The sequence below is a fragment of the Staurois parvus genome, unplaced genomic scaffold (assembly GCF_062004578.1).
Source record: "Staurois parvus isolate SC_StPar_1 unplaced genomic scaffold, SC_StPar_1.0 ptg000048l, whole genome shotgun sequence".
NCBI classification, from domain to species: Eukaryota; Metazoa; Chordata; class Amphibia; order Anura; family Ranidae; genus Staurois; species Staurois parvus.
The window spans coordinates 5,831,627-5,848,524 of NW_028317844.1; the positions used below are offsets into that span (position 1 = coordinate 5,831,627).

Consider the following 16,898-nt stretch of genomic DNA (forward strand, 5'->3'; position numbering starts at 1 on the left):
AAGCATATGTACATCAAGATAATCTCTTTTAAGTGTTTTTCCAACAAACAATAAATAAATAAATTGAAAGTCTTTTTTGCATCCAACTCACTTTATTGATTCTGGAGCTTGGTTCTAACAAGTGACAAATGTCCTAATTTGTATATAAATTATATTTAGACTCCAAATAGTCAAGTTTGTGATTAAGTTGAGTTATTGGGAAAAGTGCTCCCAACATTGTTACACACTGTGAACAGAGTGAAAACATTCTTTCTTTAATATGAATGCAGTCAAGCTCTGAATATAGTAAATGGCCAATTTGACATTGCCCTAAAGCTAACACACAGGCCCCTTTGTTTCTATTTCCATTTTATTTCCAAAGTTGTATCCATCAATTCCTGAACTCTACTGCGCAGGGATTTTTTTTAGTGTGCTCACTTGATTAATTTTCCAAATTGTTTCTGCTTTTTACAACACCCACTTTGACAATTCTTTCTGCTATCCATTTCTAAATGTCACAGATTATTCAAACTGTTTATTTGAACTCATCAGGATTAGGCAATCCATGAAGCTCTCAATGGCTCTATCGCCATGGTTACAAAATTTAATTTGTAAAACCTACGCTGGCTGTCTAAAGTCTGAATCCCATTAATATTTTTTTTCTAGCATTCTATGTGATGTAATTCCTGTGATTTCTCTTTTTTAATCACACAAATTTGATCTAAGTAGCTACACTACAAAGCATTGTGCAGTAGAGGATATCAATTGCTTGCTTTCCTTTGTGCCAGCTACCATGAGGCATAAGATGTGGATAAAAACAGGATAAGAGATAAACTAACGTAAAGAAAAATTATATCAGTGAATCGATTTTCCAGATTTTTAGTCTTCATGTCACAACTACTTTAGATAAACTGGGTCCAAAATGAAGATAATTTGGGAAAGGGGGGGGGGGTATGGCTCTGGAGATCCAGTTCTTTTAAGGAGACTTTTATGTTATGTAATATGAAAATGCATGTACTGATTTTTGCATGTGTGTGTGTGAATATAAATATATATATATACATATAGTACACCTCACATTTTTGTAAATATTTTATGATATATTTTCATGTGACAACACTGAAGAAATTGCACTTTGCTACAATGTAAAGCAGTGAAAGCAGTGAGTGTACAGCTTGTATAACAGTGTAAATTTGCTGTCCCCTCAAAATAACTCAACACACAGCCATTAATGTCTAAACCACTGGTAACAAAAGTGAGTACACCCCTAAGTGAAAATGTCCAAACTGGGCTCAAAGTGTCAATATTGTGTGTTGCCACCATTATTTTCCAGCACTGCCTTAACCCTCTTGGGCATGGAGTTCACCAGGGCTTCACAGGTTAACACTGGAGTCCTCTTCCACTCCTCCATGACAACATCACGGAGCTGGTGGATGTTAGAGACCTTGCGCTTCTCCACCTTCTGTTTGAGGATGACCCACAGAGGCTCAATAGGGTTTAGGTCTGGAGACATGCTTGGCCAGTGCATCACCTTTACCCTCAGCTTCTTTAGCAAGGCAGTGGTCGTCTTGGAGGTGTTTTTGGGGTCATTATCATGTTGGAATACTGCCCTGTGGCCCAGTCTCCGAAGGGAGGGGATCATGCTCTGCTTCAGTATGTCACAGTACATGTTGACATTCATGGTTCCCTCAATGAACTGTAGCTCCCCAGTGCTGGCAGCACTCATGCAGCCCCAGACCATGACACTCCCACCACCATGTAGGCAAGACACACTTGCCTTTGTACTCCTCACCTGGTTGCCGCCACACACGCTTGACACCATCTGAACCAAATACGTTTTCTTTGGTCTCATAAGACCACAGGACATGGTTCCAGTAATCCATGTCCTTAGTCTGTTTGTCTTCAGCAAACTGTTTGCGGGCTTTCTTGTGCATCACCTTTAGAAGAGGCTTCCTTTTAGGACAACAGCCATGCAGACCAATTTGATGCAGTGTGTGGTGTATGGTCTGAGCACTGACAGGCTGATCCCCCACTCCTTCAGTCACTGCAGCAATGCTGGCAGCACTCATATGTTTTTTTTCCCAAAGACAACCTCTGGATATGATGCTGAGCATGTGCACTCAACCCCTTTGGTTTACCATAGGAAGGCCTGTTCTGAGTGGAATCTGTCCTGTTAAACCGCTGGATGGTCCTGACCATCGTGCTGCAGCTCATTTTCAGGGTCTTGGCAATCTTCTTATAGCCTAGGCCATCTTTATGTAGTGCAGCATTCTTTTTTTAGATACTCAGAGTGTTCTTTTCCATGAGGTGCCATGTTGAACTTCCAGTGACCAGTATGAGAGAGTGAGAGCGATAACACCAAATGTAACACACCTGCTCCCCATTCACACCTGAGACCTTGTAACACTAATGAGTCACATGAAACCTGGGAGGGAAAATGGCTAATTGGGCCCAATTTAGACGTTTTCACTTAGGGGTGTACTCACTTTTGTTGCCAGTGGTTTAGATATTAATGGCTGTGTGTTGAGCTATTTTGAGGGGACAGCAAATTTACACTGTAAAACAAGCTGTACACTCACTACTTTACAAAGTGTAATTTCTTCAGTGTTGTCACATGAAAAGATATAGTAAAATATTTACAAAAATGTGAGGGGTGTACTCATTTCTGTGAGATACTGTGTGGTGTATATATATATATATAGATATATATATGTGTGTGTGTGTGTGTGTGTGTTTTGTATTGCCACAAGTCCTATCTCGAATTTTTGTGTCTTGTTCTCCAATATCTTTATAGGACCCATGCCTTTACAACATGCATACATACATTTCCTTTAATTACAGTATAGTTGAATAGCCCTTAAAATCCAGATTTTCACTAAAACAAGAGATGACATATTATCCTTTACATGCTGTGGGGCTATTAATATGGTTCTAAATATTAGACAATATTATACACAGTCTATACATTTCAAACACCACATTTTCAACTGCAATTATTTACAGATATAACATCCCCTTTCTCCTTGACTCTGAGGCATACTACCTTCCAAGGCTTGTCTAGTTCTGAGGTTGAAAAGTATACAGGTACAGTCAAAGAGTGGGAGCAGAGAGAAAAAACAGCCACATCGCTGCTTTGTGTGCAGAGCCCTTTATTGTTAGTAAAAGCAGAGCTCTGTTCTGTGATTCACTAAGCTGATCAGCAGATCCCACACATACATCATTGACTGGGACATTCTGACCAACTGGTGCTGTACTGAATCACGGACAGATCAGGCAGGAATCATCATGCCCTCTAAAAATAATGCCGGCTAACAAGAGTGCCACCCAGAGAAAAGCAGGAGCTATGCCTAGTGGCAAAAAAAAGGCCTGTGGTCACCCCCTAAATTCCTACAAGACCCTTGATCTGACCACAGGCTTGGCAGGCCAGGAAATAAGGGGGAAGGAACGAACAATTCCCGTGGTTTACCAGGCCACATGCCCTCAGCATTGGGATGGTGTCCCTGGCCGATTGGGACAAGGGCCTCTTCCCCAGAACCCTTGCCCAGTGATTGTTGGGATCAGTGTGCAGGAGGGCTTATTAGCATCAGGGTACCCCTTTAAATAAGGGGGCACCCAGATGCTGCCCCCCCTTGTGAATAAGTAACTGTCAGAACTGTCATAAAAAATTGGGTGGAGCTAGTGGTGACATCACCACTATCTCCGCTCAGTTGTTGATGACAGTTCTGACAGTTGCCGTCAAACGTAAGCAATTGGTTGGAGTTAGCGGTGACGTCACTGCTAGCTCCGCTCAACTGTTTGTGTCTGACTCGCAAATGTCAGATGGCAGCGAGTGATTGACAGGTATTTCGGTGAGTCGGTATCGTCATGACAAAGCTGGATGCCATGATTGATGATGAATTACAATGCTGGAACCATTTTTTTTTTAAATAAAGGACTTGTCAAAAACAGTTTTTTTGTTTTTTGTTCAATAAAGGATTTTTTTCAAAAGTCTGGTCTCTATTTTGTCTCAGTTCTAACCCTGTAGTGAACGGGTAGGGGTACAAGTACCCCTTACTCATTCACAAACAGGGGGGCAGCAGCATCATGGTACCCTCTTATTTAAATGGGTACCCTGATGCTAATGAGCCCCCTTATGTCCACAGACCCCCACAACCACCAGGCAGGGTTATGGGGGAAGAGGCCCTTTTCCCCATTGACATGGGGACACTGTCCCATTGCCGAGGGCACATGGCTTAGTAAGGCGGGGGGAAGCTCTCGTTCGTCCCTCCCTTTTCTGGCCTGCAAGGCTTGTGCTCGGATCAAGGGTCTGGTAGGAATTAAGGGGGGGGGATTTACGCTCCCCCCCTATTGTTTGGGGTGGGGTTCCCCTTAAAAGACCTACCAGGTCTAAAGGACCTGGTATGACTTTTAGGGGGAACCCCACGCACATTTTGGAGAACCATTTTTTACTGTGGGGTTCCTCCTAACCTTCCTACCAGACATAAAGGGTATGTATTGGGAGGGGGACCCCACACTGTTTTTTTGTTTTTTTTAAACTGTAATTTTTTCTTAAAATATCAGTCCTGTTGCAGCACGTTCTTTACATTGTACAGATGTGCATGTTTGCAGGTAGTTTAAGGGGACATTCCCAGGCATGATATTTAAAGGACTTTTTCATATTTTTCTTTACTTTAAACAATGAAAAATGCCTGCCCCTTTAAAAATGGTACTTTTTTACATTCGTTTTTTCCCTCAGGGCAGTACCCGAGTCCCCAAACCCCATTTCTGGCCAATAACTTGCATATAACCCTTCAAAATGGGCATTTTTTTATTTAAAACTTCGAGTCCCATAGACTTGCTTTATGTCTGAAGTTTGTGATCGAACTTTCGTTATGTTCAAATGTTCGACCACGAACTGAACACGGGGTGTTCAACCCATCACTATTGCTGGTGCAGTTTGTCTTTTCTATACAATAGTTCAGGTAATATTTTTCATGCTGCTGGAACAACTACCTATGTTTAAAGCCCAGCTCCTGACATTTTTTTTAATTTCAAATTGGACAGAACAGGGAAAGGTTAAAGTCCCTGTTGGATTTTTAATGTTAATGTTGTCTTTGTCCCTAATGTGGAGATTTTCTTCCACTCTCTGTCAGCACAGGAACTGATGGAAAATTACTTCCTGTGATTTCCTATGGAGCCAAGATAAAAACACATTTTTAGTAAAGGGATAAAAAGCAATGTTAATTATTGATGCCTGTGCCTGTTTTCCTGTCACTCCCAAAACCTCTCTTTCTAGTATGAGTATCACAGTGACAGGAATTGCAAGAAAATCTCCCAAATGGGTTCACAAACAGATATATAAATCTTATAGAAACTAACTCTTTTCAACTCTATCCAGAATGAAAAAATGTTTGGAGCCCAGCTTTAAGAGCTGTTAGCAGCATCTTGTATAGCTTGAGAAAAAAACATAGGTCTGAGACGTGGTGCACATCCTGTGATTTTTACAGTGTGCAGATAGAGTGCTGATTTTAGTTGGAAGGTTCCGGAGGGCTGACTGTCTTATCTATATTCTTAAAATCTGTAGCAAGGAAGCACTGGATGTGGGAGTGGAGCTAAATACGGGGTAGGTGACCATGTCTACTATAGCCTACATTTACCATGGAGGTATATACAGGCTATATACATTTGTAAACATGTTACTATTATGGGATTGGGCGGGATGTGACATCTTCAGAGATTCATCAAAATATAGTACCGTATACCAAAGAAATATGGTGAATTACAGGAACTGAATTTCAAAGTAGAAGGAATACATGCAAATTTGAAAGGTCTTTTATGGGCTTGCTGTTAGAAATCATTTGTAAAGACAAAAAGGGTGGTGTATCCTAATTGGGAACTGATAGCATTGTTCTCACTTATGTTTTAGTATATAAAGGCTCCAGTGCCACTGTTCAACTTATCCGATGAAAGGGCCATAGCAAAACCGAAACGTTGTTACTCATTGAATGCCCTCACAATAAATCTTCAAGCACTGAATCTTCAGAGTGTGAGTATTTGATTTTTTTTTCAGGATACACCACCAACCTTTAGTCTTTACATACATTATTTCTACATATTTTCATGTATCACCTCCTATATTACTTAAAGTACAGCTGTATTTTTAAAACAAGTTGGGGCCAAATGCCCCTCCTTGCACACTGTATCCCATAGAAATGTCCCATGGCTCTCTCCTTCACAACCCTCTAGCTCAGTTAGGAGGTCTTGAGCCCCCAATTTTAATATCTATAGGACGAGAAGGACGAGTGGGGGAAGTTGACCCCAACTTGATTTAAAAGTAGAGCTGTATTTTAATTAATGTGCAACATGTATCCCACACTTGAATTTAAAGGAGAACTCCAGGCAAAAAGAATCCTAATCTTCAATGTTATGTCTGTATTATATCATATTTTTTTATAGCCATAAGCATCCTCTGTATATAAAGTACAATGTCTTCCCCTTTCCCACAAAGGAATTTAGGCAAAGGACCACCCCCCAGGTGATGTGTGATTAATAATGACTGCTGATCTTCTGCTACCTTGATCACCTGCCTTCCCATCAGCACACTGATGAGGTCATCCCTTTATTCTTGCTTCCTGTAAGAAAATTCCTAGTGTTAGTCTGACAGTACTATGCTAAGCTATAAGGCCTAATAGTTTCACACTTTTAGCCCACCCTCTGTCTCTCTGCATCCTGGTGTACTGGGGATAATAGTAAGACAGTATTAAAGTTCTTATGCAAGCAATATTTCACAATTAAATTTAATTTTTTTGAGAACCGCGTTCAAGTTTTTACATTTGCCTGGTGTTCCGCTTTAACAAATAATTATGGGTTGTATTTTGATACAGATGGGGCAAGATGGTGTCCATACCTTGACCTAAAAAGCATATAATAAACAAAAAGCCATAGATACATTTTTGAAACACTTCATTAAGCAGCTTCTTCTAACTGTTGTGTCAAAATATCAGCACTAAGAACTGTAGTTAGCTTCCTATGGCCATTAATAAGATTTAAATCTAAGTTTGTATGTGGAAAAGTGGAAAAGTCTACTTTCTTTTATGCAAGAAGCCAACATGCTTAAACATACATCCTTCATCAGAGCTATGAATAAAGAGTAACAGAAACGGCAATATGTTGTATCTGTTATCTGTTATAGCCCCTACGAGGACTTTTAAGCCACCCAAATGAATTGTCGTCTTGCATACAATAAAGTTGAACCTCTTGAAACATCCGTTAACATTTATTTTGGCTTTTCAAATACAAATCTGGATTTGTCACAGGCAAGCTTCCGTCCCCTAAAATGGTGACTTCATTTGGAGGGGAGCCTCATCCATATCCTTCTAAGACACTAATCAAGACATGTCACCCATTGGACTCTGACCCACCTGCACTGACTGATGGTTAAAGGGAAGCAACACTAGTTCTTAGTACTCGCTCTTTGAAATACCAGGCACCCTCTATTTATGTGGTCCTCATGTATCTAGTAGTCATTGCATGTGTGGGAGAGCAAAACATAATGACCACTGCTCTTCCGCTCTTTGATTTAGGAGATCAGCAAAATATGCATATTAGAAGACATCTCCTCTTGCGAAACTGTGGAGAAAAATTATTAATAGATTATATTTAAGCAGCTCTGCCATTAGAAATTATTAAGGAGTTCTAATTTAGTCTGATGTTCTTCCCTAATATCAGTCAATGTTTTGTACTAAAGTTTGGTTCAGTACACAGTTAAATCAATAGGTCTTATGCATTTTTAATAAATGTATCTCTCATTCTAATTTTGTTTTGTGCCATCTTTAATGTAAATTTGTAAAATGGTCTTGTTAAACATCCGTGAAATCAATTATTACAATGTTTAAGTATAAAATACAAAAAGAGGCAAGGTACAGTCGGATATATTTATTGAGACGGAGTATAAAGTAACCAGTTTGTAATCACTGTTAACTGCTTAGACTGCTTAGAAACCAATTTGCTGCAAATTCTGCACTTTACACATAATACATTGCACTTTGCACTCTTGGAACATTGTTTTTGTGACAGTTTATCTAGGTACTTGCCCATTAAGCATGTGCCTAAATATATAAAATTTCCCTTCGGGCTTATTTACACCACATGCAGTCAAACACGTTTTTAATTTTTAGTACAAATGTGTATGCAAGATAAATTAATGTACTTCAATTAACCTAATTTACACTATTGTTGTGCTTCCATGTGTGTTTAAAAAAAGTACAATGTCCTGTGTTTATTTGCATGTAAATTTATGTAAATTCACATGAATGCACCACAAATGCACATAAATGCAACTCAGTAAAAAATATAATAAACAATGCCTGAAAAACACAACAAAAATGTGCCACAAAGGTGATACAAATGCGTGCACTCATGTGTGCACATAAATTGCACACTGAAGATGGAGATTTTGGTCTAAGTGAATCCTAAACCTGCATACATTTGGAAGGTACACAAACATACATATATGCCTTTCCAAACCTTCAATCATGCATACAGAATTGTACAATAGAAAACCACTAAAATGCTTCATCATGCTTTTTACATGAATGCTTTATTTCTAGGCAGTACAGTCTTAAGTTTCATTGTAAATTTGGAATAAATAATAATTGTAAATAAGATTAGAGACCAAATACAGTCTCACTTTTGTAAAACATAAAAACACACATAAAGAGATCTGTTAATTATCATTCAGGTATACTAGTACTTAACAATTGAATTTCGATACTTTTGAGTGAAACTTATAAACTGACATCCTGCATTTTTGTCACTGCTTCCTTCAAGCTGGATAATTGATATTGCTTTGAAAGCCATGGTACCATAATAAAACTATAATGTTTACCAGCTAAATGGTTGAAAAAAGGTAGCATATGGCCCATAGCACAGGAAGCTTGATTGGGTTGCAATTAACTGACTAGTTTGTGATTTTATAAATGTCAGTATAAGACCAGGAGTTAATAGGGTGGATATTAAAGCCCCAGCACAAACAGAATATACCTTTTATTGCTTATTTAGGATGCAATGCATTCTGTTGAAGTAAACTTTTTGAAATAAAACTTTATAATTTAATTCTATAGTAGCTCTTGCTTTCTGCTTTCTGCTTAGCTCACTGCTTTCTGTGTAGTTCATGTCTCTCCATATTCTGGATGTCTTTTCAAGGCTTCCTCTTCTTTCCTTCTTGAATAATCTCTACAATGCATCTTTGGCTGTTGCAAAAGGTTACAGTACTTGAGTCATGTCTTTTACAAGTGTGCAAAACTTTATAATCAATTTAGTAACAAACACTAATGAGTAAAATGCACACTCCACTGTCATAATATTAAAGTACACTTTAACCCCATCATTTTTATTTTGTTTAGGATAGAGTGTGGGAGATGCTAGATTTTTTAAATGTCTGGAACAGTTTGGGAGATTCACTCTTTCCTTTTGACTATTGTCACCAGGACTGAAAGTGAGGGTAAGTCTTCCAGTTGTGATACTTGTTGCAGTGATAGCTGTCTAACAGACGTCTTCCCTCACTTCAGAAAGACTTGCTCTAGCTTTCCGATATGTCTGCAGGATATGAAGCAAAGGGAAATCTCCCTAATGGGACATGGCAAAAATTTACAACTTTTAACCCTTCCCTAAAACAAAAAAATCTTGGCTTTAGGCATACATTAAGCCTCTTTAAACATGTGTAAACGTTAGTCTAAACAGAATTATCGGATGGTTTCAGTTTCACATATAATAATTATGACTACAGAACTATCTATACAAAATGATCTGCTTGTAATTCTTGCTCTTGCAATATTTTTTTTTTTTTTCATTTCTAATGTAGTCCTCTGTAAACCAAGAATAACCTTTTAATTAAATGATTGCATTTTATTTAATGAATATTTTTCCTTTGACATTTTTTTTTCTAATTTTTAATCTTTTGCAGCTGAAATCTCGTGTTGTAATGACACCATTAGCAATTTCACCACCACGCAGTACCCCAGAACCAGATATCAGCTCCATTCCTCAGGATGCAGCAACTGTGCCCAATTCCACTGTCCCACAGGCACTCACAGGTATAGAATTATATTTGATAGAAAACTATCTGTATTTAGCCTTTATGGAGATACCCATCCACATCTGGTCACTACCCAAATAATGATTAAAGCTACAGTAACAGTACAGTATTTTTAGAAATTACATACTACTTAATTTATGTAAAAATAATGTTAAAATTAGACATAGATAACATGTCTCTAAGATTGTTAGAATGTACAGAAACAGCCATACATCCTCAGTAGTTTCAAATTTAATAGACTTCTGTGATAACCTATGGATTGGTAAAATAGCCTATGGATTGGGTCTTCGCAGAGTCATTATAGTCATTTAAAAAGTCAGTTCATCTAAAATGGATATTCCAGGTTGTGGTAAATGCTGGATCATTAAACCACCTGACAGTTCTCTATATCTGCAAAGGTGACTGAGATAACCAAAACTCCAAGGTTGACTGGAACAGTTGAAAATGATGGCAGAGAAACCTTGCTGTTGGAGCATTCAAGACAAATAAGAAGGCAGAGATTGATTCAGCCTACCAGGTCCAACCCATAACTAAAATATCACTTTTAGGTGTACTGGTCCTTTAATAGCAGATTTTACAATTGTAGGATAATGACTCTAATATTTATTTATTTATTTATTTCAGGTACTTATATAGAGCCATCAATTTACGCAGCACTTTACATATATATTGTACATTCCCATCAGTCCCTAACCCTCAAGGGGCGTACAATCTAAGGTGCCTAACTTACATTCATACATACATGGGCCAATTTAGACAGGATCCAATTAACCTACCAGCATGTCTTTGGAGTGTGTGAGGAAACCGGAGTACCCGGAGGAAACCCACGCAGTCACAGATAGTTCTTTATCATTTTTATTCAGTATACTAAGAGCTTTTATCTTTGAATTGGATGTCTTGAACTGTCACTATCGGAATACATGTACATTTTGTCTTGGACATTTCTAACATTACTTTTTCATTTTCTTTGAATTGCAGTTTGCATTTATGTAAACAAACAAGGTAACACAGGACCTTACCTTGACAGAAAAAAGGTTCAGCAGCTGCCTGATCACTTTGGCCCGGAGCGCCCTTCCATGGTATTGCAGCAAGCAGTTCAAGCCTGCATTGACTGTGCTCACCAGCAGAAAAGTGTATTCTCCCTTGTTAAGCAGGGTTATGGAGGAGAAATGGTCTCAGGTAATCCAAGAACATGCATATCTTGGCATTTGTCCTATATTTGATTTGAATACCCTGTACATTGTCGGTTTCCATTTCACTGGAGAGCTCACTTGGTCTTTTCACACTGAACTTTTATCTTGCCCCTATTAGCTTACAAACTTTAAACCCCCCCCCCCCATTGTTTGTCTCTACTCCTTCATCCACTAACCCAGCCTTTCTCAACATTTTTAATACAGAGGAACCCTTGAAATAACTTTCATGTCTCTGGGAACCCCTGCTAAATTCTTACCCCTCTAGCTCATGGCAGATTTGCGTGATCACAAAGTTGTAAATATAATATTACATAAAAGAATGTAGTGTATCATCATTGAGAACCAGAGCAGTTTTTTGACACTCCCCTACTCTATAAGAAAAGAAATGTTTCAGCACTAATCATGAAGTGGAACAAATAATAACTAGTAGACAGGAAACACCAACTGTGAAATTGGTGGTCAATAACACCACCTTACATTGGTGGTCAATGGAAAAGTGTCTTCCTATATTGGTGGCCGGTGTAGTGGTCGTATACATTGCCAATAGCCAATGGGAAAAGGACAACTTATATTAATGGACAGTGGGAGAAGGACAAACCTTTATTGTTGACCAATGCAAAAAATGCCCCCTTACACACAGCTGAAAAAAATTGTAATATCAATGGTTACTGAGAGTTAGAAGATCTTCATTACTCAAGTAATGTATGACAATTTTCTTTATGAACCCTGGCTGAAAAAGACTTAAGTAACTAGATTTAAGCTATGTACTCCTCAGCCAGCTAAAGTCTGCCCCTGTGCCTGCTCCTTCCTATTACAACTGAAGCTGTGGGCTACAAAAAAAACTTATTATTATTATACTTAATAGAAAACATTTTTATAAAAAGTGTGCAAATGAATTGGTGCATTCTATAGAGCACAATGATTAAAATCAGCCTTCCAGCTCTTATTGTCAGAATATACGGTCCTACAAAAATGTTCATAACTTTAGTAACCTTTTCATTATTGACATGAGGCTAGCATGCAAAAAAAAAAAACAGATGATGATTCGTCCAACATTCTCATCATTTGTATGGGGCTTTACTCTATTCTTTCCCAACAGATCAGTTTGCAGGCAATACAAACATTTTAACACCTGTTGATTAATTTTTGTTACTTTGTTGAATAGGTCAAATGGCTGATACATGGTATGTTATCTACAAGGGTTGCAAGTACACTACCTGTGTTGGGTAGCTTTTGTAACTAATTATTTTCTTTTAAACAACAATATTAATTTAAAACTGGTCTTAAGCCCCATACACATGGAATGAATGTCAGCCGTATTGGCTGGTTCAATAGAAACCGGCCAACATTTAGCCCTTGTGTGCTCCCACCTGTCAAACAGAAGATGGCTGAACAGGCATACTGGAAAAAACAGCATTCGATCGGCATCAGATCAGTGTTGGCAGCCAATGGCTGCCAGGACTGACTGGTGTGTTCTGGTGTGTGCTGGGGGGGGGGACAGTCCCCCATCCCCCTGTCAGAACACAATAGCTCAGCATTGAGATCTCTGTACTAACATCAGTACAGCAAGCACCTCCCAAGCTCTTCAGTTTTTTTTTTCGTTCAGCCGCTGGATTGAACAAAAAAACTAATGGTGTGCACCCAGCATTAGGCATTTTCCTAAAATTCCAGCGTGAAGCAACAGACAAATAAAAGGTAATGGCTTACCTAAGGATCATACATGTAGCCACATGTAACAGCTGAAATTAACAGCCAGTGGATACATATTCATAAGAGTAGAGACAAATCTGGGTTAGGCTTGAGTTTGTTCCAAACTGTAAGTTAGCTGTCATTGCTTGGCCAATGAGCTTTGGGTGGGAGATTCACTGTCCGACAGTTGACATACACAAAGATGGGGGATGTTGGTGACATAATTTACCTAAAATGGGCACATGGCCTTATTATGCCAATGATTTCATGAGCATCCCTGCCCATTTGTATGCATGCAGCTGCAGGGTAGGGCATCTCCTGTCCACAGTTTATTGGCCCAACAATGACAACTAAGTTACGGGCTGAGGAAGACTTGGGTCCAGACTGAACATACAAAATCATGCTGATATTTTTCACTGTATTTCAAGAAACCCTTTCCTTTATCAATGATTACAGAAGCCACCACCAAATGTCATTTATTTAGTTTATAATGAACTGACAGGAATTAAAATGAGATGGGAGTTTAGCTTTTGATTTTTGATCAAAAAGTCAAAATTAGTATTTCAGTAACATCATTGTTTTTTGAATTCCCAAAACTATTTGGTTTTTGTGACGCTAAGTGGATTGATACCAATCTGCCAAAGCATGATATTATATGATATTCATTATAAAGTGTTGCCAATATAGTTTCATTATTGTAAAGTAGATATCTATTTTTTTATTTTATTTGCATGTAGTATCTCTCATGGCTCTTTTTTTTTTTAGTGTCAGTAGTCATGAACCGAAGCAAGATGTGTTTTTATCTTGACTAGTTATCTCCCAGAAATGTCTTCCCTTTACCACAAGAAATATTGTCATCTAAAATAAGCATGTTGACACTTTAAATGCAAAATAAATAAATAAATATATATATACGTGCGCACGAGGGAGAGATGGGAACAGATGAGAGCCGATTTATGGTATCAGTTGAGGTCATGAATTCAGGATATAGCATTCAGTTTGTTAGTATAGATGCCAAAGAAAGACTTCCCCAGTAAGAGGACTACTAAAATCTTTGTCATTCCTACGCCTGCATTTTCGTTGATTGCCAATTTTTTCTTCAATTTTTGCAATCGACTTGGGTATAACCATCCTGTAGGATTTTTCAACTATTGTTGGTGGCTGTAGCCGCTAGTGTTAAATATTGTGTTCTGCCAGCCATGGTGGAAGGAACGAAAATAGATTAATCTATGGGCTGTTTACAGCCTCAGTAACTTTAGTTGGTTTGAAGCTTTAGCAACCAAACATCAAAAAGAATACAGCTATAGTAATCTAATAGTTTGTCACATTATTTGCTTAAAAAAAAGCAGGTAAAATGGACATGTCAATTAATTCTGAATGAACTCAGAAATACACTATATTGCCAAAAGTATTGGGACACCCTTCCAAATATTAGGTTCAGGTGTTCCAATCACCTTCATGGCCACAGGTGTATAAAATCAAGCACCTAGACATGCAGACTGCTTCTACAAACATTTGTGAAAGAATGGGTCGCTCTCAGGAGCTCAGTGAATTCAAGCATGGTACCATGGTAGGTTGCCACCTGTGCAATAAGTCCATTCATGAAATTTCCTGGCTCCTAAATATTCCACGGTCAACTGTTAGTGGTATTATAACATTGTGGAAGTAAATGGAAACAACAGCAACTCAACCACAAAGTGTTAGGCCACATAAAATGACAGAGCAGGGTCAGCACATGCTGAAGCACACAGTGCGCAGAAGTCGCCAACTGTCTGCAGAGTCAATAGCTAAAGACCTCCAAACTTTGTGTGACCTTCAGATTAGCACACAACAGAGCTTCATGGAATGGGTTTCCATGGCCGAGCAGCTACATCCAAGTCTTACATCACCAAATGCAATGCAAAGGGTCAGATGCAGTGGTGTAAGGCATGCCGCCACTGGACGCTAGAGCAATGGAGACGTGTTCTCTGGAGTGACGAAGCACGCTTCTCTCTCTGGCAATCTGATGGATGTTTCTGGGTTTGGCGGCTGCAAGGAGAATGGTATTTGCCTGACTGCATTGTGCCAAGTGTAAAGTTTGGTGGAGGGGGATTATAGTATGGGGTTTTTTATCAGAGGTTGGGCTTGGCCCCTTAGTTCCAGTGAAGTGAACTCTTAGGGCCTCTGCAATACAACATATTTTGAGCAATTTCATGCTCCCAACTGTGTGGAACAGTTTGGTGATGGCCCCTTCCTGTTACAACATGACTGCGCACCAGTGCACAAAGCAAGGTCCATAAAGACATGGATGAGTGAGTTTGGGGTGGAGGAACTTGATTGGCCTGCACAGAGTCCTGACCTCAAACCTATAGTACACCTTTTGGGATGAATTAGAGTGGAGACTGCGAGTCAGGCCTTCTTGTCCGACATCAGTGCCTGACCTCAAAAATGCGCTTCTGGAAGAATGGTCAAACATTCCCATAGACACACTCCTAAGCCTTGTGGACAACCTTCCGAGAAGAGTTGAAGCTGTTATAGCTGCAAAGGGTGGGCCAACTCAATATTGAACCCTATGGACTAAGACTGGGATGCCATTAAAGTTCATGTGTAAAGGCAGGCATCCCAATACTTTTGACAATATAGTGTATCTCAAATGGATGACAATGACACAAGCCCAAAATCTGTTGATACAGTCTCAAAGTGTTTTCTCCACTACATAGCAATTTGGCTAAGGGCGGATTTTTGTTTGTGCTGTGAAAGTGTGTGTTACCACAATGTGCACATAGCTGTGAATAGACCCTAAGCGGCTACCACTCTGCTCTTGCAGCACCTGGTCTTGAGGGTGAATCCCACCATGGGCAAAATTAGTGTGGAGTTTGTATCCTGAAGGATCCCTTAAAAATCTACTGACTAAAACAGGCAAGCTGTGTGACGAATGTGGAGCCCAACCTCTGGTTCTGTGTGTTCTGGAAAGTGTCTCATAATATGTTGATACTATATAAACACAATAAATGATGTATGAATTTAAAGAAAGCACTTCTCTTTTGATACTAAATCCCTCTGTCCCTCATGCAGCCTCAGCTGTTGCTCTTTTTTGGTCTCTTGCGTACATCTCTATACAAAATTTACTATTTTACTACAAAAAGTGTTATACTCCACTAAAAATTTTCCAATCTCTACTATATTGCATTTGTTTTTTTGGAAAATCAAATATAAAGGAAAAACATATGTCCAAAAAGCACTGGTGTCTAGCCAATACTTTTCTGTGTGTTAGATCTTTGTGGTCCATATAACCAGGGCCATGGCAGGCACATGTCCTTTGATTACATACTTGGCTAAAATGTGTCCCTCTTTGTTATTTCGGGAAGTTGTGAAATATGCTTACGTGCTTATGATACTTGCATCAAAATATGTCTGAAATGGCATTCACATTATTATTTCTCTCCTTTTAAACAGAACTCAGATATTATTCTTCACTTGCACGTGGCTTTCAGGCACTTGTTTTTTTGCCAGCTATGTACAATGTGCACACGGTTCAGACTTGTAAAGATGAATGTGATGTGTTCATTTGTGTTTAATGGCTTCATTAGCTGCTTTTGAAACTAGCAGTAAATTTTGTTACACTGCAGTCTTCCAGCACACTGTCTAACTGATGCTGTAAATGTGCTCAGAATGATACTGTGCAAGTACATCCAAACATATACTGTAATCCAAGAGTAAATTAAAATGGAAATAAAAGTCTTGTAACAGAAAGACTTGGAGTACCAGCACAATCATGTGTTTTGAATTTTGTACAGTGAAGCTTAGCATTCATTCCCCCAAATATTTTAATTTAAGAAAGGATCATTTTCCATTGTGAAGAAATCACAGCTACAATATACACAGAATCTGAATAGCTCTCAGCATTTGTAAATGGAACTGAGAACTGAATTGACTAGCAAGCATCAGCATGCATTGGTTAACTTGACAATAACTATTTAACT

The 16,898-nt window shown here is 38.8% G+C and overlaps 1 protein-coding gene across 4 annotated transcripts in view; it reads left to right on the forward strand.

The window, feature by feature from the left end:
- SCML4 (Scm polycomb group protein like 4) overlaps positions 1 to 16,898 on the forward strand; it is a 148,264-nt gene that overhangs the window by 99,471 nt on the left and 31,895 nt on the right. For 3 of the 4 annotated variants that reach the window (XM_089664876.1, XM_089664883.1, XM_089664896.1), the window contains exons 4-6: positions 5,885 to 6,004; positions 9,923 to 10,052; positions 11,033 to 11,233. In XM_089664876.1, the coding sequence (XP_089521002.1) occupies positions 5,885 to 6,004; positions 9,923 to 10,052; positions 11,033 to 11,233 (451 nt within the window). The remainder of the gene's footprint in view (positions 1 to 5,884; positions 6,005 to 9,922; positions 10,053 to 11,032; positions 11,234 to 16,898) is intronic. The other variant, XM_089664890.1, reaches the window with a different exon arrangement.